Source organism: Stegastes partitus, unplaced genomic scaffold (assembly GCF_000690725.1).
Source record: "Stegastes partitus isolate 25-593 unplaced genomic scaffold, Stegastes_partitus-1.0.2 Scaffold2189, whole genome shotgun sequence".
Taxonomy (NCBI): domain Eukaryota; kingdom Metazoa; phylum Chordata; class Actinopteri; family Pomacentridae; genus Stegastes; species Stegastes partitus.
In genome coordinates, this window is record NW_007579920.1 from 51,915 (window position 1) to 76,384 (window position 24,470).

The 24,470-nt window shown below is 41.4% G+C and overlaps 3 protein-coding genes and 1 pseudogene across 5 annotated transcripts; 3 read left to right on the forward strand and 1 right to left on the reverse strand.

Moving 5' to 3' along the window:
• The first annotated feature begins 3,245 nt into the window (after positions 1-3,245).
• On the forward strand, positions 3,246-5,968 carry LOC103374264 (UDP-glucuronosyltransferase 2B15 pseudogene; annotated as a pseudogene).
• A 679-nt stretch (positions 5,969-6,647) lies between these two features.
• On the forward strand, positions 6,648-9,201 carry LOC103374265 (G-protein coupled receptor 4). 2 transcript variants are annotated; one of them, XM_008304328.1, is made up of 3 exons: positions 6,648-6,771; positions 6,867-7,732; positions 8,055-9,201. In XM_008304328.1, the coding sequence occupies exons 2-3, from the start codon at positions 7,152-7,154 to the stop codon at positions 8,446-8,448; spliced, it is 975 nt and encodes a 324-aa protein (XP_008302550.1). In that variant the 5' UTR covers positions 6,648-6,771; positions 6,867-7,151; the 3' UTR covers positions 8,449-9,201. The 2 variants fall into 2 exon arrangements, with proteins under 2 accessions (XP_008302550.1, XP_008302551.1); XM_008304329.1 differs by having other exon boundaries at positions 6,882-7,732.
• A 1,291-nt stretch (positions 9,202-10,492) lies between these two features.
• Positions 10,493-11,539, reverse strand: LOC103374268 (prostaglandin D2 receptor 2-like). The gene has a single exon (XM_008304332.1). It carries the CDS (start codon positions 11,537-11,539, stop codon positions 10,493-10,495), a length of 1,047 nt encoding a protein of 348 aa, XP_008302554.1.
• A 7,370-nt stretch (positions 11,540-18,909) lies between these two features.
• LOC103374267 (uncharacterized) lies at positions 18,910-22,080 on the forward strand. Of its 2 annotated transcripts, none has more exons than XM_008304331.1 (6): positions 18,910-18,988; positions 19,295-19,464; positions 19,554-19,898; positions 19,982-20,113; positions 20,246-20,292; positions 20,378-22,080. In XM_008304331.1, exons 2-6 carry the CDS (start codon positions 19,395-19,397, stop codon positions 20,504-20,506), a joined length of 723 nt encoding a protein of 240 aa, XP_008302553.1. In that variant the 5' UTR covers positions 18,910-18,988; positions 19,295-19,394; the 3' UTR covers positions 20,507-22,080. The 2 variants fall into 2 exon arrangements, with proteins under 2 accessions (XP_008302553.1, XP_008302552.1); XM_008304330.1 differs by having other exon boundaries at positions 18,946-18,988; positions 19,141-19,464.
• The last annotated feature ends 2,390 nt before the right edge of the window (positions 22,081-24,470 follow it).

A 24,470-nucleotide genomic window follows, 5' to 3' on the forward strand; every position in this document is an offset into this window, starting at 1 on the left:
TTTCTATATCAATATCCTTTGTTTTGATGTTGCAATTTCATTAATCTTTTGCAGACTTGTACATGATTTAAACGATGCACACAGATAAGCCATAACGATAGAAACCTACCCCTCGTGCCACCAAAAGAGCTTTAAATCAGTAAGTCATGGCCTCCAACAGTCCTCTAAAGGTGTCCTGTGATATCAGAGGCATTAGTCCTTTAAGTTATCTAACTTGTGCAGTGCGGCCTCCATGGATGGTACTTGCTTTTACAACACATCCCACACATGCTCGATTAAATTGAGATCTGCAGAAGTCAACATTCAAACCATTCCTAAACTAATTTCGCAGCGTGGTAGGACACATGAACCTGCTGGAAGAGGCCAAGACACTGTCGCAAGATCACTTGTTGCCCTTTCTTGTACAACTTTTGGTATGAACTAACCACTGGATACCTGACACACTCAACAAGACCTGCTGTTTTGAAGATGTGCTGACCCAGTCTTCTCAGATCTTCACGCTGCTTATTTTCCTGCTTCCAACACACCAGCTTTAAAAACCAACTGTTGCCCGGGTGTCAAATTCATCCCACCTCTTTACAAGTGCCATTGTAGCAACATAATCAATGTTGTTCCTTTTACTTGTCAGTGGGTTCAATGTTGTGGCTCTTCTGTATGTCCCCACAACATGAGCAACACAAATATATGATGAACTGCTGATTCGTCCAGTTAACTATAATTCCTTTTTTATTTCAATTGTTGGTCACATTCATTGACTGTGTGTGTGTGTGTGTGGTGTGTGGTGTGTGTGTGTGTGTTAAATACTGCAGGAGAATGTTCACACTTAGAATGTACTTTAAAAGGAGTGACTTGTTAAGGGTTCTACTGAGAGAATGCACTGATTTGACTGTAGATAAACATCCTTGCGTCTGATTGGCTACTCCTGCTCTGCCATGTGACTGATCACATGATCACCTGACCGCAGCTCTTATAGGTTACTGCTACACCTCACTGTAAGTAGAATCTACAAGCTCATACATGTGGGTTATTCTTTACTTTTTCCAAGACTGCTCTTCTGAGGTTTATTCTCATAACTAACAATAAACCCAGGCCCTGATCTGAACAGTTATACAGCCAAGTGTTGGCTTCATCCTCACGTTAAAGGATTTACGTTGTTCAGAGCTGCATGTCTGCTGTTTGTTGACGAGCTGGGTCTGGTTCTCTGGGTCAGGTTTATGTAACTCCACAGAGTCAGAGGAGAAAAGGGGAAGGCTGCGGTTCGCTGATACGGCTGTCGAGCATTGACTCGTGCTGTTATTGTAATCACCAGCGCTCACGTTATTTTCCCTCCGCGGCGTGACCTTGCCGCTTCCTCCTTCCCTCCTTCCCTGCCGCTCCCATCTCACAATCTCTGACTGTGTTCCAGTTTGATTTTTTATTTTTTTTCACCCTGCTCAACCTGAAGTTTCCTCATCAAAAGCACAAAATGCACTTTTTGTATTGTAATATTTCTCCCTGAAGACTCAGAATGTGAGGTCTGTACATGAAACTGACTTGTGAGTGCTGTAGTAAACAAGGAAATGAGTGGCAGGATGAGTAAAAAACACACAAATTGATTAGGCCAAAAACTGCCTTACAGCGCCCATGTATATCCAACCTACTTGATCTTGAACAAATTCTATTAAACGAGTGCACTTGTGATTGGAAAAAAGTAAAAGACACACAACATAGAGTAACTAATCTATTACTAATCTATTATCTCAACCTCAACCTTTACTCTCAGAAGCCTCAGACCTTTGCTGGTTGTGTCAAACCCACAGACTGAACTTTGATCAGTGTGTGTAAAAGTAATGCAGTGGGGAAAACAGCTACGAATTAGTGTCCTCACTCATTCACTCACAGCCTGGAGCTCGATCCCAAACCACTGGAGTTTCATACAACAAGAGGCAGGTGAGGTATTTAAATAACTTTTGACAAAACAATCTTAGTAAGCAGGATAATATGCACAAATAATTACATTAATCAAAAATACACAAAACACATGTGATGTTAAATTATTTCACTAAACATGCTCCTGCTAATGTGTCTACAATATCTTTCTCTTCACTTTCTTTTTTCATTGCTACTGCTACAATGTGTATTGTCACTCTTTGGTGGCAAAAAATGCCTTTTGTGTAACAGTTATTAAGGTTGCATAATTTTATAGCTACCAGAGAAGGCCAGGCAGGACTTTAATATATATATAAATGAACATCTATTACATCTACATGCCTGCTCAATGAATTCAAAAAATGCTGTTTAAACTCCGTCTATGTCTGGTAATTGTCTTTGCAGTGACATTCCTGCACGAGTGTGTCAGAGGTGATGCATTTTATGTTCACTAGTAGTGATTGCTTTGAAGAGGGGAGTAACCGTAGCAACGAAGATGGAGTAGTTTGTAGTAACTCTAGCAATTTTGCAGTTTTCCATGTGGTAGAAAACTTAGGTACTAGCCAAGAAACATTTCCGGAAAAAAAAGTTTTTTAGTTTTTTTTTAAGTGATTATGCATGGAGCCGATGAAGTCTGAAGATATTAAATAATCAATCAGCATCCACTAATTGGATCCCGGTTTATAACAGTTATTTTTAAAATTTTACATAGAAACAAAATGTTAGAAGGTTTCTTTTCTTTCTTTTTTTTAAATCAGACAATATACATATATACCTATATTTAGAAAAGTGACTGAAAGTGAAAGTAAGCAGCAGTTAAAAATGACAGAAAGCAGCGACCGATAACAAAAGTTTGGTGTAAGATTACGTTGCAGTGACTAAAATGTAGCACAGGGTTAGAAATGTGGATGATTGCTCAAGATTATCAAGATGAGATATACTCTGAGTGCATGGCCATATACGAAGTACCAAAGTTGAACACTTAGCAGCTCCTTGGAACCTGAACAGAAGGTGTCTGGTTGTCTTTTCCTTCTGTTCCTATGTACAGAGGCCTGAAGTAGTATTTAGAGTGCACATGTTCACTGGCCTGTTTAAGTAGACGGGATGCTGGAAATGTCTGTGAAGGCTTGCAGGAAGAAAAGAACCATCATAGAAAATAAACACTTCCTTTTACTTCACAACTACTTAGTTAAGTTTTGATTTCTGCCAACTATGAAACACTGTCCTGTGCCACAGATTTGATTCATCATCAGAAATTAGAAGTGCTTGACTTTTGTTTGTCACAACAGGGCATAAAACATGGTCTAATAATTCATCTTTCTTGTTTCTTCCAGGAAATGTCCACCATTTCTAGCTCTATAAGCCTGACAGTGCTCTGCTTGCTGCTGTTCAGTCCAACTATCTGTAGCAGCAGCAAGATTCTGGTCGTACCTGTTGATGGCAGCCACTGGCTCAACATGGAGGTGATCCTCCAGGAGCTGCACTCCAGGGGCCACGACATCACAGTGCTGCGCTCTGCAAAGAGCTGGTACATCCCCAGTAACTCTTCTATTTTTACTACTATCGATGTGCGCATGCTGGAAGATGAGGCTGACATGAGATACTACGATAAAATGTTGCTAAATGTTATAGAGTGTCGCAAGTACCCTACATTTATACGCACCTTCTGCCAGCAGCACTTGATCACATCCATGCTGGCTCAGGGACATGGTATCCTGAGCAGAGCAGCTGCTTCGATGTTAGACGACCCAGTTTTTATGAAGAAGTTGCAGGACGCCAAGTTTGATTTGATGTTAACAGACCCTGCTCTGCCTCTAGGGGTTCTTCTCGGTGGCTACCTCAAGCTGCCGATGGTTTTCAATGTGCGCTGGATTAACTCCGGTGAGGGCCATTTAACTATAGCTCCCTCTCCTGTCTCCTATGTCCCCGTGTCAGGAAGTGAACTTTCTGATCAAATGGATTTTGCGGAAAGGACCGTGAATATGCTACATTTTCTCCGTAGTGTTGTTGAACAATACTTCATCATCAACCCTTCCTACTCAGATCTGTTCCAGCGGCACTTCCCTCCTGGAACTAACCTGCTGTCCTTGCAGCATTCAGCTGATATCTGGCTGCTGAGGGCAGATTTTGTCTTTGAGTTCCCTCGGCCCACCATGCCTAATGTGGTGTACATAGGAGGGTTCCAGTGCAAAGAGGCCAAACCCCTCCCTGCTGATCTGGAAGCATTCATGCAGAGCTCTGGGGAACACGGGGTGGTGGTCATGTCTGTGGGGACGTTGGTGTCAGCTTTGTCTGAAGAAGTCACAGAGGCCATCGCTGCTGCTTTCGCTCAACTCCCTCAGAAAGTGATTTGGAGGTTTGTGGGTGAAAAACCTTCATCTCTGGGTAACAACACCCTGCTGGTGAAGTGGTTGCCTCAGAAAGATCTCCTGGGACACCCCAAGACTCGTGCCTTTGTAGCCCACGGAGGCACCAATGGCATGTATGAGGCCATCTACCACGGCGTTCCCGTTCTGGGCCTGCCCCTCCTCTTTGATCAGTTTGACAATCTACTCCGGCTGAAGGAGCGTGGTGCAGCTCGGGTGGCGGAGGCCAAATCTCTGACCAAAGAGAACTTCCTGGAGGCTCTAACGGACGTCATTGAGACTCCCTCTTACCGTGAAAACATAAAGCGTCTCTCCAAGCTACACCGTGATAGACCCATGTCTCCTATGGACACCGCCATCTTCTGGATTGAGTACGTCATCAGGAACAAAGGAGCAGCCCACCTGACGTCTGCAGGATTCAGTTTGCCTTGGTATTCCTACTTCTGCTTGGATGTGGTTGCTTTTATCTTGGCATTAACTGGCACCTTCATCTGGGTTTTAGTCTTTACGTGTAGGACTCTCTGCTGCCGGAGGTCCAGAAGAAAGACAAAAGCAGAGTAAATTATCCAAACATAAATTAGTTTTAGTGACTGCTTAGTCTTTTTCTTGGGAAAATCCCCCTGAAGCATTCACAAATAAGTGGTGATTATCAGAGACTACCTCAGACCTTTCCCAGAACATACTGGTCTTAATGTGTAAAATCTTGTGAATTCATTATTTAAGAAAAAAACAATGAGAAAATGAGAAATGCTTTTGTCAGAAATGAAGAAGACACATCTTTGAGAAGTGAAGAGTGGCCTTTACCTGAGGACTTGTCATTCTTGGGGGGTACATTTGTCTAAATGCTTCATGTTTTGATTCAATTTTGATGCAACTATCCTCAAATCTTAAACATGTTTTGCTCTTTTCACATTTAAAGTCAATAAAAAAAAGCCCAACTTTTTAAATGCTATAATCAGAAAAACTGAGAGTTTGGTGATTTTTGGAGTAGTGGGACAATTGAGCAATGAGACCACTAGTATTTGCAGAACTCTGTATTGGTGTTCTGTTGTCAGTGAGCTGATGTTCCCTGATGGGGGTGCTAAAACCCAAGTAACTCAAATACTTCGGGGTTAATGCAGGCAAAGCTCAGACAGCAATGACTTCATGTCCGATTTTCTATGTGCATACAATGTGCACAACTCCCTGACATGACACGATTACATTCCGACAGTAACAGAGAACTTCCTGCAGTCTGCTGCAGGAGCAACTTATCATGCTGCCTCTGTACTGGGACCTCCAGGGACACTTCCCCTGGAGCCGATCTGCTGTCTAAGCAACATACGGCTGATATCCATCTCGAGCCCAGCAAGGGCTGCATAGAGCATAAAGACCTTTACACAGAGCTCTGGAAAGCATATAGCGGTGATCAATTCACAGGGGACTTTTCAATTTATAAGTAACCTTCTTGCATTATTTAATAAATCAGAGATTTGTGACTTTTAAAGGAAACAAAGTGAGTGATTAAACCCTCCTCCCTTGGAAACCGTGGGGTAAAAATACTGACTAACACCTATTGTCTCAATATACCCATTCTTCACTGAAACAATTTCAATTGTGTAAGATTATTTTCCTTCTGTGGTGCCTGAGAAAAGTTCACTATGGTTAAATGTAACATGTCTACAAATGCTATTAATTAAATCTTTTTTGTGGAGAAAAATGTTTGGTTGTCATTTTTCATTTTGTATTTCCTTTGTCTGCTCTCTCCTGTGGTTGTAATTGGGTCTGTCAATCAGCTCTCAGTTGTAAATCAGATATGCATAAACACCACACATACAAACTTTGCTATGTTTGCGAGAACATTCATTACCACTTAATCTAACCATCACAACTAAATATAAATCTCAATTCTAATCCAACCCTGATCTAAATCTAATTCTGCCCTTAGCCCCAAACCAACTCCTAACCATCAAACAGCCCTTTAAAGAGAACACACACAGAACACTTTGATGGTTTACTTACACTTACCATGCATATATATTCTACAAACATTTGGCAAGATGCACAAGACAGGGAATAAATTAATTCTCTATTCAGTTAGGGCTGAATACAGAGCTGGAAACAATATTCAAATATGATGTAAACCATGTGTAAATGCAGCATAGTCGAAGGGTCGCTGCCAGAAACCACCACTCTGAAGGTCACTGTACAGCAGTGCAGCCTGTCCTCACAGCCCCTGTCCATCCTCAGTCATTGTGAATGCCTCTGGAGTAAGAAAGAGGGAGGCACAGAAAACGAGAGAGTGTATGTTTTTGTTCTGGGGCAGAAAGGCGTTCTCCTGCCTCAGGATGTTGCCTTTAAAGCTGAAGAAGTGGGCTTCCTGTGGAGGAAACGATCACAGAATAGACAAGGCTTGGTCGAGACACCGTGTTCCCAACATTTCTTGAGCACAGGTCAACCAGCTGCAGAGTGGACAGCACGCTTTTGTGGAAGAAAGTCGGTCTCCAAGCCTCGAGAGGTGAGTGACAAGTCTTGGTTTGTGTTATGTGGTTTAAATCCTCATGCACCTGCAGATGCAAAACCACATGAGTGCTCACACTATCTGACTTGCAGGGATTTATTCCACAGATGGAGCAGAGTTTCTATGAAGTCTGGCTGACTCAGCACAAAATCTGAGCCTGACCTTTTCTACAGCAGGATGGATTTATGAATATTACACAATGGACAAATGACATTTGGATGCATTTAACTGGGAACAACAGAGACTTATTTTCTTTTCCTTCGTCTTGAGTGAATGAATGGGTATTGCTAAACAAAGTCATCATTCTCTGAGTGTCAATCAGTGTCTGACTGAGGTCACGTCTAGTTTCCCATGTCAGGCACTTGACCAACAGAGACATGTCCAATGACACCTGCAACCTCCCCTTGGACACGGACGTTCTTGGCCTGACCTGTATTTATGGCCTCATCTTCTCTTTGGGTCTCCCCAGCAACCTGCTGTCTCTCTGGGGACTGTACCACCTGGGACGCTCAGGTGGGGGAGGCTGTCAGCTGGTCTACATCCTCAACCTGCTGCTGTCAGACCTCCTCCAGCTGCTCACTCTGCCGCTGTGGATTCTTTACCTCCAAAGAGGGCACCGTTGGCCCTACGGCCAGCTAACCTGCGAGCTGGTTGGCTATGTGTTTTACGTAAATGTCTATGCCAGCGTCGTGTTCCTGTGCCTGATAGCGATGGATCGCTGCCTGGCCATCGTGTACCCACTGAGCAGCCGTGGGGTGAGGACAGTGAAGGTAGCAGCAGTGTCAGGAGTAGCAGTGTGGACTCTAACCTTCCTGTTTTGCCTGAGTGGACTGCTGCCATCTGTGTTTGACTCAGACAGGCTGCTGTGTCTGGAGCAGTACCCCGTCAGCCCCAGATATGCTCACTTTAAGATCACCACTGTGCTTCTAGGCTTTCTGTTGCCGTGCACCATTCTAGGGTGAGTTAACCCCAATATTCACATTATTGTGTCTGCACACCTGTTCAAGTAAACATTTCATGGTTATGAGTTTGTTTACACAAATGTCTTTCATATCTAAGTCATCACAGTGGTTAAATTTGCATGACTGCTTCGAATTTTTCTGACAAATTACAAAAACAAAACTAAGATTCAAACATGAAAAATTAGGAAAATGTACAAACTCTCAGATGAGCTACTGAGTTACTGTCTGTTGTTTCTGAGTTGTACAGTTTGAAAAAAAAAATCAATTTTGTATATTTGGCTGAATATGTCGATGTCTGATCTCTGCTTCCTCCCTCAGCTACACCTCAGCCCACATCGGGGTGACACTCCGACGATCTCCTTCCGTCTCAGACCACGAGCGGCACAAAATCGTAGGAATCCTGGTCGTGATCACAGTAAACTTCATCGTTGTCTTTGGACCCTATCACCTCGTTGGCGGATACAGATTTGTGTCCTTGCTACTGACTGACGAGCCGTGCGGATTCGAGAATTCCATTTTCCTCGTCTATCGCCTGTGCTACGGTCTCACCAGCCTCAACACCTTGCTGGATCCCCTCTTCTACATCTTTCTGTGCCCTGATGCTCGACTGGAGCTGCAAAGATCCCTGCCTTGTTTGGGCAGAGGGCAAAACACCCGCAAAAAACGTAACCCTCAGTACCAGATCTCAACCAGACACCAAGAGGGAGACTGAAAGTAGACAGAATAACCTTCTAGCAACATAACCTGGAATTGACCACACATCTGACTCTTGATATTTAGTCAATTGTGCCACCCAGTGGGAATGCATGTGTTCAGTTTTTGTGTACTGTGAGTTTCAACTCTCAATGAAGAAATTACCAAGGTTCAGAGGGTTTCCACTTCCTCATTTAAAGAATCTTCTTGCACAGTTCTTAGTTTTACTTCTCGTGATCATCTAAATACTGCTTGGATTAATATGGGACAGAAAAATGCACAGATCTCAAAGTGCAAAGACTTGAACTTTTGCCTACACAAATTCACGACTATATAACTCAGTAGAAATATGGACATGTGTTGTTTCACATTTGTCAAAACTGCACATTCATACACATTGTGGCTTCAAGAAGAGATATACAGACAGGAAAACAACACCAGGAAATGGTCAGATCATCTACTTTCAATGTGCATTTGTTTTTGAAGAGTGTGACCAGTGCATGAAAACTAGCCATAATGGGAAATTCCCACTCAAACTTTTTTTTTTTACTGTTATGTTTACAACAATTAAAATGTGTTTTTACTGCCTTGTTTGTTGTCAGTTCTTTTAACAACAGAATGGGCGTGAATCACTATGGAAACATGTTTGTGGTTATATGCAAGGTACGTATCGTATGGCAAACCTGATTGTTTTTCTTTCTTTTTATTCATGTTTAGATATGCAATCTCACATTATTAAAAAGAACAGACGTTGCATGAATGAGCAATAAAACAGAGGAGCAATATACATTTTTAAAATAGCTTTTGTAAGCACTAAATTTGCCAAAGTAGCAACGGCGGACTGTATCTCAAAGATCTATTTGTGTCAGCACATGCAGCGACTGATAGCATCTACTGAGAGGCATCTTGTGCATCTGCAAACCCAAGATCAAACTCTTTACAAGAACAACAGAAAATGTCTGTTTTATTCGACTGCATATGCAGATTATATGTTGAGATAATAATAAAAAATAACAGAATGCTGTTCGATAGCACAACCACAGTAATTGTGTTGAGTATATACCGTACAACAGTGCAACGCAACTTGCTGTGCTGGAGGCCATTTTCGCAAAAAATTGACATGAGGTCAGAAGCCAGTTGTTAAGCAGTAATGGAGTTTATCATTAAAAAAAAAAAAGTAATGATAGATAACACACTTTTTATTGGCACTCCAATACCACTGACCTGATTTGACCTCCAGACTGTAAGTTGAGTATCACTGCTGTACAGTACAGGACTGATTCTGCTCATGCCCTAAAACAGTTCATGCTGCAGTTATATTAGTCAAATACACTAAGCAAACACAAAGTTGTTTGAAGTACTATAAATTCTTGAATAAAAGAAATAAAGAAAAGCATAAAAAATTAGCTGAGAGCATGACCACAAATACACCCTGGTGCTGATAAAGAGCCAGGCTACAACAAAATTGACAAGGACTGATGAGCCCTATATACTTTTAGATTACATGATGAATTTAGATCATAAACATCTCCACACTGGCACTTCCATCAGTAAGACTGGTGAATTGTATTCTGCAAGATTATGAAGTTTCCCTTCAACCCTGCCCTCACCCCAACCAGTCGAGGCAAATGGCTGCCTTCCCTGATTCTGGTTCTGTTGGAGTTTTTTTTTCTTTTTTCCTTCCCATCGTCACTGACTGCTTGCTCATATAGAATCCAAAGGCAGGTTTATATTGTTGGGTTCTTTGTTCTGTGTGAGGTCATCACCTTACTATGTGAAGTGCTATGCGATGACGTATGTTGTGAATTGGTGGGATATAAATAAAACTAAATTGAGCTGAAATGTAATCAAAATGTAATACATCTGGCAAATGTTTCAAATTAAAAAACCTACCAGGAGCAGAAGGGATTATGGCAACTGAGCTGCTGGATGGCTTGTAATTTGAGGAATGTTTGAACAAGTTTTATGAACAGCAGTTTGACATTAATTGACTCAAAAAAGGCCGCGCTACTTTTTCATATATGGATGGTAAAGTTGAAGTAAGTCAAAGCCTCCTTGCCTCCTTAGTTACTGACAGTTTCAGTGTGCTCTTGCTCCTCCATAGGCACTGGAATGGAATTCTTATGCCTCAGCACTATCTCAGAGGTGTTGATGGAGCTACGAGCAGTGCTGCGGCGTCGAGCCAGCTCTGCCAGATCCTCGGCCAGGACGCTCTCCATCACCGCACCGAGAGAATGTCTGATCTTACTGCACAGGTCAGGGCAGCTGAACACATACAGAACGGGGTTGAGGACGCTGTTGAGGAAGCCGATCGTCGCTGCAACGGGGAGGGCCTTGGCTGCGAGCGTCTGTAGACGGTCCCCGCTGGGGGCCATCACTTCTGCGATGATGAAGAAGTGGTACGGAGCCCAGCAGAGCACGAAGCTCACCACGACAGCCACCACGAGCCGAACGAATCGAAAGGGGCGTCGGCAGCCTCGGCGCGCCAAGCTGACATTCACGGCTGCGTAGCTGAGGATGATGATCAGGAGAGGGATCAGGAAGGCTAGAAAGAGCCTCATGAATGCCAAGCCCTCCTTGCGCTGCTTACATAAAGATTCTAAGTTGTACGGTTCACTAGGGAGGAATTGAGCGTAATTGTAGTAACAAAGAATGTGGCCGGTGGGCAGGGGGATGGTGTCACGGAACATGTAGAAGGGTACAGTGCAGATCACAGCCAAGACCCAAATCACCCCACATATCTTCCTCACTAGGTGGATGCTTCTGTGGTTCTGGGCCCAGACGGGTCTCAGCACCATCAAACAGCGGTCCATAGAAATGGCTGCCAGCAGGAAGCCGCTGACAAACATGTTGAGAAAGAAGACGGAGGAGTGGATGCGGCAGAAGGTGGGACCCATTGTCCAGGTGTTGCCTCGGGCCATGTAGAGGGTGAAGAAGGGCAGGGAAGCGGTGGCGAGCAGGTCGGAGGCCGCGAGGTTCAGGATCCAGATGCTGATAACAGAGCGGCGGACATAGAAGCCCACCACTCCGACAATAAGGAGGTTTTCCACGATGCCAATGGTGGAGAAGAGGCCGTGGAGGAAAATTGTAAACACGTTCAAAGAGGTCATCCCGGCTGTTTGGTTTATCACAGTTTGGTTTATTGGGTTACTGGTGATGTTCACCTTCTGGTTGGAAGGACAGAAAAGCATCTTGGAAGGAGAAGGTCTTGATGTTGCACTGAGTGATTGTAATTAAGGCTTCCGTCTGCTGAGATCTACAAGAGAGATTAGAAACAGATTAGAAACATAACGGCAGCCGGGTTCAGACATTATACGGAAAGTTTTAGCTCGAGAAGCTAATTCATGTTTTCACTTCAAGAAAGACATGTAAATGCAAAGGAGATGTTTTAAAACTCTCAATTAGTTTCCAGCTGTTGCAAAAGTTGTTCTTTTGACTACGATGTATTTTCTAACATACTGTAAACCATCAACTTTTACCTACATGGTTCTTAAATTTCCTTCATTTATTTGTTTAAAAACCAACATTGCAATGTTCTTTTAATTGTAATTACTGCCTTATTCATGGACAATAAATAATATCTTACTGTTTAATACATCAGTTTTAAGCATTCAATAACATTTAGGAGGTCAAGTTGGGGGAAAAAACACTCGAGTTATGGCAAAAATGTCTTTCCTAATAGTGCTGGGTTAATACTTGGCAGTGCTGGTGTTATTAACGATATTAGTTACACTTATTATACCATATTAGAAAGTTTTATGCAGTTGTTTTGGGGAAGAATGAACACTTTCTAAGAAATTTCTGCAGGTGAACCACGATATAAACAAGCAAAGAAGAGGCAACGTTATCAATCCAGTCACTAGAAAGCTGCAGGACAGACACGATTTAAGCTCACATTTACCACTCACTGGTAGTTTTACATACTTGATCGCTATCACGCTGCGCTGGGACATTTCAAGAAACATAGGCATCATGAAGTCTGTTTTCCTCACTGTGGCAAGTCAAATAGTCTACAAAGGTCTTTTTCAGGAGGGTCGCGCCTCTATATGCTCTTCCTGTGTGTTCCCACAGTTACTCATCAGCTTTTTTACACTCATAGCACCACAATATGTGTTTGGTTCTTATCATATGCCACCCTTAATACAAATACTTTCATAACGCTGTGTTGTGTAACAAATGGCTATTTCACCAGCAGCTATCCATCTTTGCCCCATGAAGAAAAATAAGAAGATGCATGTTTTAAACTGAAACTCCAGTTCACTTGTTAGATGTGAATCTGTTGGAAAAATCTACAAGTAGGTTTACTGTTGTGTGTTTTTTTTTTTTTTTGCTTTGCAGCCTTTGTGCCACTACTGTAGGCGCGTGCAGTCTTATCTTTTCACAAATGCCACATCCTCTCTCTCTTGTAGCCTAAACATGCGACTCATCTGATTGACCTGATAATGTCACACAACACACCCCTGTATTAAAACACCTCTACGTGTTAGGTTGTGATACACTATAAATACAATAGTAACAAACTCACACAGTTTCACTTTCAATGAATTTGAATTGTGTAGCTGTATCATTTAAATGAGGATTAGGATAAAACCATTAGAAGAAAACAAAACTCCCATGTCTATAGTAATATTAAATAGAATGTATATGTTATTGAAGCTTTTAAGAATAAATAATGAGGCTGCCATCCTACTGATTATACAAACTCTGCAAAAAGGTGAAAGAAAAATATGTTTAAACACTAAAAGAACACTGGCTACAAGAATAAGATTGCATCCACGCCCAGTGCACATTGATTTTAAAGTGAATTATTATGCCTTATTGTAGGATAATCACACTGACACAGGTGGACGGTTTCTCGCTTAACCCTTCAGGATCAACCCCAATGCAACCATGCATGATAAAATAAATCACTTACCTGGGACTTTTTTTTGTCTGACAGATCCGATGAGGTCTGTGTCATGTTATGTTGCTGCATTTCACTGTACGGAGCACTCGACAGATGGGCGTACAAGCGCAGTTATAGGAAGTCTAAAACCTCAATAGGAACCTCATTTTTCTCAGAAGATGAAGTACAGCTGGGTGTCAAAGCAGACCAATTTGAATGTCAGACTGTTGCTAAAAATGAAGTGTGTTCACATGTTTCTCAACAAATGAAGTGAAGCTTGTAAGCTATATAGAGTTTTATGCACTACGATGTCAGCGAACACAATATCTAAATGCAGAAATATATTTGTGGGTTACCATTTCATAACATTAGAATTTCCAGTTGTACTTATTTTGAGTTCTGTTAAGTTTTTTTTTGACACCACAAAATTTCTCCGATGTTCGATTAACCTGAAAACCTTAACCTGAAAGTTATGACCTTTTACCAAGCTCCTCATGACCTAAATCTAAATAATCAGTGACGGTGTTTCAGTCGAGCTTATTTATGCCGTGCCTGCAAATAGATCCATGTAAAGTGACAAACATTTACTAGAAAATGCTGTCGGTTATGATCATGTAAACCCTCGACCACCAAGTTAAAATGCTCAGTCAATATGTGGCCCCATAAATTGTTTAAAAAAAATTGGTTTCTATCGACATTGAATAAAAGAAGAATAAAAGTATATGTGGTCTGGATCTGCATAAACTGTTGGAGAGAGAACAGTGTGCTACCTCCCACATCACTGCAGTCAGCTTGATACCAGTTCCAAAAACCAAATCTACCATCTGTGGTAACCTTAATTGTCAGTAAAGCTTTGATTATACGCCCATGTGGAGGCGCACAAAGACAGCTGCAAACACCACCACTCCCACATAGCTTTGTTTGTCCGTTATGATCTACTGATTTAACCCCCTTATGTTCAACATGAGGACATGCAAGGACAGTTCTTTATGGATGGATGGATGGAAACTTCACTGGAGCCATGAGAGAGTTATTTTTTTTTTACCATTCAGTTTTCAGGACTATGCATCACCAACTTCATTCATTTCTCTAAAATCCATTGCAAAAGTTGGGTTTTTTCATTTACCATACATCAAAGCATATTTCAGACCAGAAAAAAACAACAGAAGGAGCTACACAAACACATGGAAGGTCACAGATACCCCTTTTCCACTGAGCTGGTTCCAGTGCTAGTTCGGAGCCAGAGCCTGACTTAGCACCAGTTCTTTGTGTTTCTACCACCTAAGCACCGGCTCCAGGTTCTCAAAACTTGTGCTGAGCAAGCACCAACCCCAGGCTGGGCCAGACCTAAGAACCAAGTATGTATGCAGCTGGGGGCGGGGTTATCGTGACCAACGAGACCAGTGGAAACACAGAATGGGACACACAAGCGGTAATTTGTGTAGTTTTTTTGTCAGGACCTCCCAGATCCAAGTGTTGCACAAACTGTCCGCTATCAGTTGTGTCCCACCAGCAGCACCGTTATCATAAAAAACAGAACGCACCTACATGTGCTGTTTTTTTTCCGCTCATAGAAAAGACCCTAAGAGAAAAAAACCCCACTTGGTTTCATCTTGGACAAATCTGACATTAGAACACCTTGGTTGACTCTTTTTAAAGTCATTTTTGGTCACACACCAGTCTGAGCAACGCGGCCACCAAGCAGCAGCTATCACAGCCTGCGATGTGTGGCGTTTGGGGAACATTGGTAAATTGTAGTGTCTATTGATTAGAAAATGTTCAGCAAGTCAGCAATATGTTTTGCCTGTGACAAGGTGAGAGGTGCGACCAAATGAGAAAGTTGGTCGCACCAGTGAAAAAGTTAGTCTGGAGTCCTGTGTGGTCGTCCTTGTGGTGTGAGCGTTGTTTTTTTGATAAACAGCTACGTATGCAGTGATGTGTGGTATGGGTCTAACTTGGCTCCTTGTCAATGGAAAAGCAAACAGGTTCTTAGGTGGTGCGAGATTTGAACCAATTAAGCACTGGCAGTAGCACCAGCAATGAACTAGCACCTGGTTCTTCTTGGGGGAAAGGGGGTGAGAGGTTCCCATAGTCACTAATTGACTTTCATATGCACACAAAGTTATGTGTAAATCACATGAAAGCCTCGATGATACTTTGGTGTAGACGCACACATGGACAGCTGCAGACGCATAATGTTGCTACACTTTTCTAGTCTGTAAGACTTTGCTCAGCACACTTGTGTTTCCACTTTTAAGGCCTTGTTTCGTAAGTTGCTGACATTTTTCAGTTAGAGCTTGAAGCTGCAGCTTGAGTTCGAGTAACCATGGCTTCAGATCGGAGGATATGTTAGCTTTAAAAGTTTCTGGTTCCAGCTCTAAACTGAGAGACCTGTTTTCTGGTAAAACACATAAAACATTCAAATTGGCAGATAGTGTCAATAATAACTGTCACTATTTCATTATGAGTGCATGTGTGTTTGTACGTGTGGTATTCATATTGTTGGGTCAGACACCTGGTTACACAGTCATGCTGTCTGGACCTGCTTCCTTTTTAGAGGCAAAAAACAAACCTCATGATCATTAAAAGTTAGAATGAGGTATGACTTGGTTTAAAGTTATATTCAGGTTTAGGTTAAGATTAAATTTAAGTTGCACTTAAGGTTCAGGTTAAGGTAATCTCCAGGAAATTGATTTTTCAGTTCATGTCAATTCAATTCAATTTTATTTGTATGTTTACAACATATGTCCTCTCACAGTGCTTAACATAGTAAGATGAAGACTTTACAAATTTAAAGTGAGAACCCAACAATCCAAAGTTGCCTTTGGACTTCCTCTGAGCAAGCGGTCGGCAACGGTGGGGAGTTAGTTTCAATACAATGTCCCCAGAAGTGATGGAAACATGACTGTGGGCCTATGTGTGTGTGTGTGTGTGTGTGTGTGTGTTAAAATTACTATCTTTGTGAGGCCCAGTTTAACTTTCAGACTTTGAGGACATTTTGGAAGTTAAGGCATTTTTACCCCCACTTAACTTTATTACACACCACAGGGCTGTTTAGGGGGGAAAAAATGATTATAATTAGGGTTCAGTTTGTTCCATGGTTAAGACATTTAATTGCGATTATTAAAGGGAATACATGAAGAAACGAGAACTTGATGTGGCGTTGAAGCAGAAGTTACTTAACATGAGGACAAGTGAAACCGTCACATGGTGCAACGCATAAAGACAGACACGCAATAGTCTGTACAGATACCAAGCAGTGCTGCTGGTGAGGCGGCAAATGCTTGCCAGAGTGCAAAGACAACCTTCAGGTTTACACTGACACCTGCTGGTCCATTGAGGTGTTGCTGGATTAAGTGTTCTAAAGCTGTGCAGTTTTACCCCATGTGCATAATAAATAATATAACTTTCTTTTATTCATTCTGGTGACCTGAAACTGATCATGACATTTATCGCATAGTGTTTTGTTTTTTTTCCCCCCCTGAGACAGTCTTGTTGATGTGGTGACTTGGCACTTACTTCTTCTTTTTGTCTCGCTGTTTGTATTTGACTGTGCGGCAAAAGAAAGTGCAAGCAAGGAACGATTGGGCGTGTATACGCACATGCAACATAGGCGATGACGGCAAAAAAACTGCCCCGCTTTATGGTTTTTTGCGCTCAAACCTGCAAATACTGCAAGTTGTACAACTTTATTTTTCTTGTGCAATAAAAAAAATAGGAAAGCTGCTGTTGTACTGTCTCCAAAGCTTCAGACAACCCCTTTGTTAGAATATAAAATACTGGACATATGACATCCATTGAGAAAACAAATCTGTCCACACATCACTGCTCTATATTGTGCCATTGTACACTACATGCACAATTAGACACTGAGAACACCAGACCCTGTGTTTTTTTAATGTGATAAAATATTACAAATATTTACAGCTGTTTTTGCTCATTTGGTGTATTTAGTTTTTATTAATTTCTACCTTTTCTGTTGTCTAAAATCAGGAAACATCTCAAAAATGCTTTGTATGACCAGATCTGCAATCATATTTACTCAATACTGTCAGTAAACCTCCCACTCATGACTGATCTGTTATTCAGGCAGGTATTTGTATATTGGGATCTTTCAGAACAACTTTAATTAATGTTACTGTGTCACAGAATCGTTTAGTTTGCTATTATTGGATAGTGAGTTAGCAGAATACGTGTAAAACCCAGTGTAGCTTAAGCTATGTGAAGAATTGTCTGTTTTTGTTTCAAAATGTGCACAAGGCATCAGCTTCACTTGCCGATGTGCATAAAGTATGTGTGCAATTACATACACAAATACACACGATGATCCGTGCATGTCTGTCTTTATTTGAAACCTTAAGGAGGACGAGTACTACTCTATCTGGTTTGGTAATCACACACAATTGCATGTGGTGTTCCCCAAGGCTCTGTTATAAGACCTCTTGTGTTCAGCATCAATGTGCCTCCCACCGTAGACTGCATGCAGAAAATGGATGCATCCAACGCGACATCACATGCTGGTTTGTAGACTGAAACCCTGAGTTTGCACTTTTTGATCATCTTGCTCAATGAAAGCAGACGTGATAAGTGAGTAGTGGATCTGAGATCTCGAGGACACCTCACACCCTGATGAAGTCGTGTGATTCACAAGGTAGTGACACCCCAAGACATGTCCTGCTTTATAGTCCATCATACACTAAAAGAGACCATAATTCACAAAATCAACATCCTGTCTTATCAAGTTAAGTCAAGCACATCTTAAACAACAGAAACTGGGAGAATTGATTGTTTTCTCATAGACTTCTATACAATCTGGGTTCTTTTTGCAACCACATGCATCGCCCCCTCCTGGCTGTTAGGAAGAATACACTTTTAATACACGTCCCTGCTGGCTTCACTTTTCAGCAAAGGAGGCTTTGATCTTTTATTTACAGTCTATGTCTCCTGCTAACTCACAGCAAAAATGTTATAACTGTTTTCAAATAATGCCGCGGCTATTATGCTCTTATATTACCACTAAGTGTAAAAAGTGTTTACTAAAGCCAGGATTAGGCGTTGGCATTGGCTCTGATGCACATTTTTAAAATTCACGTGAGGACAGTTTCTAAATTGGATTAGAAAAATGTTTTTATCTTGAGTAGACTGTTATGTTGCCTTTACAGATGGGTATATAAAAGAATCATGCAGCTGCACCGATTCAGTACACTAGAAACCTTACCAGGCCACAACAGGGCACAAAGTGATGCACGCAAGCTGCACTTTATACACCTGAAAGCACATCTACACCACAAAAACTGCAACCAAGTTTAACCAAAGACAGGATGTTCTATAAAAATAAATTTTGCTCAAAGGGGAACTATAATTGCTGCTGGGAAATCAAGTTATTTAGACAACCTAACAAACACACAAGTGTCACAAAAACTCTGAGAACAAAGTCCGATTTATTGCCTCATTATAAAATGTCAAATCAGGGTTTCTCACTTCCTTTCGTTCGGATATTGACACACACGAATCTGCAGCACTTGGGTCACGTAGACACGTTTTTTCCGCTGAAGGTGTAGACTTCTGCGTTCGACCCCTTTACTGAAACTGCCGTCACACTGGATCAGTCTGAACGCCGGAGAGCGAAGGATGCTCAGGTTTTATGTGCTCTTGGTTTCTTTCTCTAGAGCCTGTAAGTTCCTCTTTATTTCATGCTAGAAATGAATTCTAGGTGTCTTAAATCTGACATGTTAATCTTAAATTCCAAACTTTCTTTTTTAAAAAGCATTCTGGAGATTTAACCCAATTTTTTTGGTCATTAATTTATCTTCATCTGTGCTTCAGATGGTGCTCTGCTTTATGCCAACCTCGGAGACGATGTGACTTTACGTTGCCACTATGACCTCAAATTCAATCATCTGTACTGGTACAGGCAGGTCGCCGGGGAGCAGCCTAAGTTAATATCCTCTTTCTACAAACATTCACCGAGCTCCAACAGGTTCCACAACCAGTTTGAAGACAACCAACGGTTTTCCCTTCAAACTGGAGAGGGGTACTACCATCTGAAGATTTCTAATATCCAGGATTCAGATTCATCCATGTACTACTGCGGACATGAGAACATCACAGGCATTAAATTTGACGAAGGAATGCTTTTGGTTGTAAAAGGTAATTGTTGTAGATTTTAGACAGCTGACGTGTTTTTAAAAAAAAGCATTATCAGTAGTAATTTGTTGTAATTTTCATATAATTTCCAGAGTCTAGTCGCTGGTCCATCCTCCAGCAGCCGGAGTCTGAATCGGTTCAGCCAGGAGGCTCTGCGACTCTGAGCTGCACGGTTCTCGCTGGAGCCACTGATGGAAAACACAGCGTCTACTGGTTCAAAAAGGATTCAGGAAGCCCCCGCTTGGGAATCATGTACAGCCACGCTAACAGCAGCAGTCAGTGCTCTGACACCCCTGAATCCAGGTGTCCTGAACAGAGATGCATGTACAAATTAGCAAAGAGGAACGTGAGCCTGTCTGATGCCGGGATGTACTACTGCGCCGTGGCTTCATGCGGAGAGATACTGTTTGGGAAAGGAACGAGACTGGATGTTGGAGGTGAGCAGCATTTAAAACTGTTTTTTCCTTCATCTGCTGATTTTGCTTGTTCGCTCAGTCTGTACTGCTTTCTGTTTTCTCAGAGAGCCATCACGACACTTTCCCTGTCTTGGTGTACGGTTTGGTTCCAGCTCTGGTTGTGTCTGTTGTTCTGAACATCATCCTATTTGGTTTCGTCTGCAAAATGGCCAAGAAAAAAAATCTGCAATCTGAAGGTAAACTAACTGATCAACAACTATTTTTTTCTATTTTAGTGGTATCTAGGTATGCAGATATGTCAGCCTTTTTCCTTTCTTCTATTTTGAGGCTTTTACCACATTATGACCTCAAAATCTGATTGTTTAAAGGGTCGCAGCTGCAGCTGAGTGTTTCCGAATACACCGCCGAGAATCAGGTTAGTTAAAAAAAAACATCCTCCCAATACGAGTTACATGTTTGCATGTAGACAAATGCCATCACTTATGTCTTATTTCCTACAGAGTGAGGACTTGAACGCTATGCAGTACGTAGCTCTGGACTTCAAAAAGAAGCAAAGCACAAGCAGGCGACAGAAGATCACAGAGGAAGAGACCGTTTATTCTGGAGTTAAACTGTCAGAGCTGGAGTGACTTCGCTGTCTAGTCAAACCAAACCCTCCACCATCACTGCTACTGTCTTTCTGCAGGCTTAAATTCTATGAACATCTGTAATTACGTCAATCAGCATTTGTGTTTTAAATGCTTCTGATAGTCTTGAATCCTGTATATGCTCAATCGTAAAGGGGAATTTATGTTTTGAAGAAAAAAAACATTTGTATTTTTCAGAATTTATTATGGACTAGTTCATTCTTCCTCTTGTAAAAGGCAGTGATCTCAATATTTTGTACAAATAAGAAGAAATATATATTCATTAAATGCATAAAAATGAACTTTCCTTACGTAACATGTCGAGTTCACTGTATTTTTTTGTCTGAGTTGATCACGACATATGTATTGCAAAGTCTAAACTTTCTTCCAAACAAACAAAAAACAATCTTAAATTTAAGGGAACTCACAAGAGGCAGATTAAAGAAAGAACACAGGAATGACAGAATGATCAAAATTAGACAGTAGAGGCCAAAATATTGCAATTTTTTATCCCGTTTGGTTGGATAAACCTCTGAATACACTGGACTCCACTCTCTTAAAACGTGATTTCAATGTATGGTTGCAAGATAAACTTTTTTTGATGGGTTGGTTTTAAATAAAAATGTAATATTGTGTGTAAATTAAACTTGAATTTCTGAATCAAGTTAAGGTAATAAAACTTGCTTAATAACTACATTTTTTTTCATTTTCAGATCAGAATTCCAAGTCCCACTAAATTGCTAATTCCCCTGACTCAACTTAGTTTTTTTGGTTGAACATCATTTCATTAGAAGTTGTTACAACAGTATTTTGTGTTTGTTGAATCCTTACAGTGTACATTTCCCATACTGCATGTTATTTTAAATTTTCAGTGTCTGAAAAGCTCCAGAGTCACACAAAACCTTCACAGGATGTGCAGCTCTCTTCAAAGTGCCGCTTTGCATTCAGCATCGGGCCTTTTCTGATCAGCGTCTGTGTGCAGTTAAGCTGTCGGTCAGCAGGGAGCAGCAGTCCACCTACACCAGACATCACATAAGCGCTCCATCATGATGCTAAACTTTCAAAATGGCACTTTTGCTTAAATGATCACACAACGCTTAGATGTGGCCGTCACCACCAGATAGAAAACTTTGGAGAGATGTGTTATTTAAAGCGACGCTGACATGGACACTTGTGACGTTCGCAAAACTTTTGTTCATAAAACGTGGAAGTCCACCCACAGAATGAGGCGTTCAGATGTGCTGTTGTGGTCGCCTGACATGAAAAAGCTCCCCGCTGCCCTTTTTTCATGGCCCCGAAGCACTGCCGGCTGATGTGATTACGCAACTCTTCTTTATGGTTCTTAGGCTTCGGCCTCATGGATGCAGTTACGCAATCAAAATGCACAAAAACTTCAAGAAGATCAGGAAGAATTTCATCACTTAGCCTGCTTTTAAGCGAATATTATAATCAAGTTGAACCATTTTAATCCTCAGAAAACAAAAAAATCAAGTTAAGAGCTGTGAAACTCGATTGTTTTGTTCAACTTTGGAGGTGCTTTCAGATGCTGCAGCTGGTGGACGATTAAAAAAAAAAAAGAAAAAGAAAAAAAACATGTCTCGTCTCTCATTTCCCGCTCTGGTCAAGCTAGCTAACATCGAGTTCAGCCCCCACCACACACACACCACCCAGCCCTACCGTCGCTCCGTCCTGACAGGATGTCGCTGTGGTTGCTTTTTTTTTTTATGTTGTTTGTTTGTTCTAGTTGCTTCACAGTAACGCCTCTGCTCTTTCACTTCTCATCGCCACATGCACTTTTGAAAGCCAATGCACAAAGAAACACTTTTACTCTCATATAAAGAGCAAAGGATGGGCTACTTAAAAAGCTTTTGCATCACTGATACAGCGGACTTGATGCTGCAGAATATAGAGGAAAGAGGAGGAGCTTTGTGACATGATGGGGGCCTGGCTTATCTTCTCACTGTGTGTTGCCTTCATGCTTCTAAAAGAAACACATCTGAGTTGTAAGAAACACAATGTTTGCAATGAGAGCTCTGTGTTTAACTCTGTTAAAGTACAGAGGAAGCTTATTTGCCCCCAACTGACCTGAATTCAAGTCTCTATATCTAAAGCACAGCATAGAAAAAGCCCAGTTTTACCACAAGATGCGCCTGCTGCTGCTCAAAGCGGTTCTCTGGTAGCCATCAAAGCGTCTCTGACCTATTTTCAACACTTGTTAGATGCAAAAAATGACTACAGGAAACAAATGAAGACTCGCTGATACTCCTACTACTATCAAGATCCTCCATCGTCTGTGCATAAAGAATGAAAATCCTGAATTTGGGATTAGATTATAAAGATATTTACAGATGTTAAGAACTACAGCAGCTCTTTCCAGCTTAACTGAAACTCACCAGGAAGTGCAAAAGCCTAAACTCTGATTGTTTTAAAGGCTATAAAGTAAGTTTTGTGTGTCATCTAAAGTGCATAACGACTTTCTACCACAGATAAGAGTAAATTCTTTACAAGGCTCCCCAGTGTAGGCTTTTTATGAAGGAAATTTACAGAGTAAGTGTGAAAAATTACAGTCACACTATATCAAAAAACATTGATTATAGCAACAGCCTTCAACGTATTCATCACTTCATGCTGTTTGAACGAGGATAACGTACATTTATGTAATTGTTAGAGCCCAGTTACTGTACTGCTGTGTTGGATTCAGTGAGTCAACACTTAGATGTGGACGGGTCAACTTTGCAAAAAAAGCAAAAATATCTGTCAATGCAATATGATACTTTGCTATTTTTATTTCTTAATATCTTACATTTGCTAATTAAACTGTTATTTTCACAGAGTCTGCTTCAGCCAACAGCTTTTTTTTTGCCACATGTTCAACATACCGAAAAACTATTTATCTCAATAGTTGTTGTTTACTTTCATCCTCCAGATAAGTGTAATTTACAGTACGTTTTTAATACACAGCACGCTTCCTCTTCTCACTGCTTGCCTTATTTACAACAAAAGCGGCTAGATTAATTTTCCATTTGAGCTTTGACCTGTCTGAGAAACAGCGACCGCCCTACTCTCACTATGCACAACTCAGGAAGCACGGGTCGAAGTGAGAAGACTGTTGGTCAGTGAAGCTTCGTCTCCACTGAGTCAACAACCGTCATAGTTCTACCGCAACTTTTTTTTTTTTTTTTTCCAAGCCTGTAAAGCCTTCAGACCACGAAGATCAAAAGGTGTACATGAGTCACAAACAGTCATCTGCTTCTGCTTGGTGAAGCTCCACTGCAGCTAAAGGTGCAAAGAGTAAAGAGGCAGGGGGGTTGTTAGATTAAAATGCTACATTTAATTAAAGAATGAAATTGTCTGACAAACTTTCTTTATTTTACCAACAGAAACACAAGCTTAAACACTATCTACACAAACCATTTATGCCACATTTGGACACCATGAGTCCTTTCTGCAAAGCAAACCTTCACTATGTTCTTATAGTTGCACAACATTTACGCACACAAGATTTGGAGATACACACAAAAGCTGATTTGATTCTGCACACTGATGAGGTGAAACCAACAACAGTACGCACAAAGTCAGTCTAAAACACTATGGTGGGCTTAGGGTAAGGGTTACAAAGGTTATATGGTCACATGGTTATGCTACCAGCAGGGATGGCGTTTCCTTTTCATTTTTATGCAGATGATATACTGCTGTTGTTATTTCCTGTTGTTGGTTGTTGTTGCCACTAGCCCCAATTGGCTACATCCCCCCTAGTCATACCCCTCTGTGAGAACCCTTCATGTGTTGATTGAGTCCAACCTCAGCTCCATCCTGCTTCTGCATTAGGTGGAGGACCAATGCTAATACTAGACTTTCTGTCGACCACAAGCATGCATGGTTCAACAAGTGTCCAAGTGATGTCATGTTCGCAATCTCTCCAAGTCTGTGACACAGTATCTTGGCTGCATGTAGAGGCGACAGTCCA

What these genes read in the sequence shown, in the direction of transcription:
- LOC103374267 (XM_008304330.1), top strand. Translation starts at nt 18,946, where the DNA reads ATGCTCAGGTTTTATGTGCTCTTGGTTTCTTTCTCTAGAGCCT. An exon ending in GGTTTCTTTCTCTAGAGCCT is followed by an intron (nt 18,989 to 19,140) that starts GTAAGTTCCTCT and finishes TCTGTGCTTCAG; the next exon opens with ATGGTGCTCTGCTTTATGCC. An exon ending in AATGCTTTTGGTTGTAAAAG is followed by an intron (nt 19,465 to 19,553) that starts GTAATTGTTGTA and finishes TATAATTTCCAG; the next exon opens with AGTCTAGTCGCTGGTCCATC.
- LOC103374265 (XM_008304328.1), top strand. Translation starts at nt 7,152, where the DNA reads ATGTCCAATGACACCTGCAACCTCCCCTTGGACACGGACGTTCTTGGC. An exon ending in TTGCCGTGCACCATTCTAGG is followed by an intron (nt 7,733 to 8,054) that starts GTGAGTTAACCC and finishes TTCCTCCCTCAG; the next exon opens with CTACACCTCAGCCCACATCG.
- LOC103374268 (XM_008304332.1), bottom strand. Translation starts at nt 11,539, where the DNA reads ATGACCTCTTTGAACGTGTTTACAATTTTCCTCCACGGCCTCTTCTCC.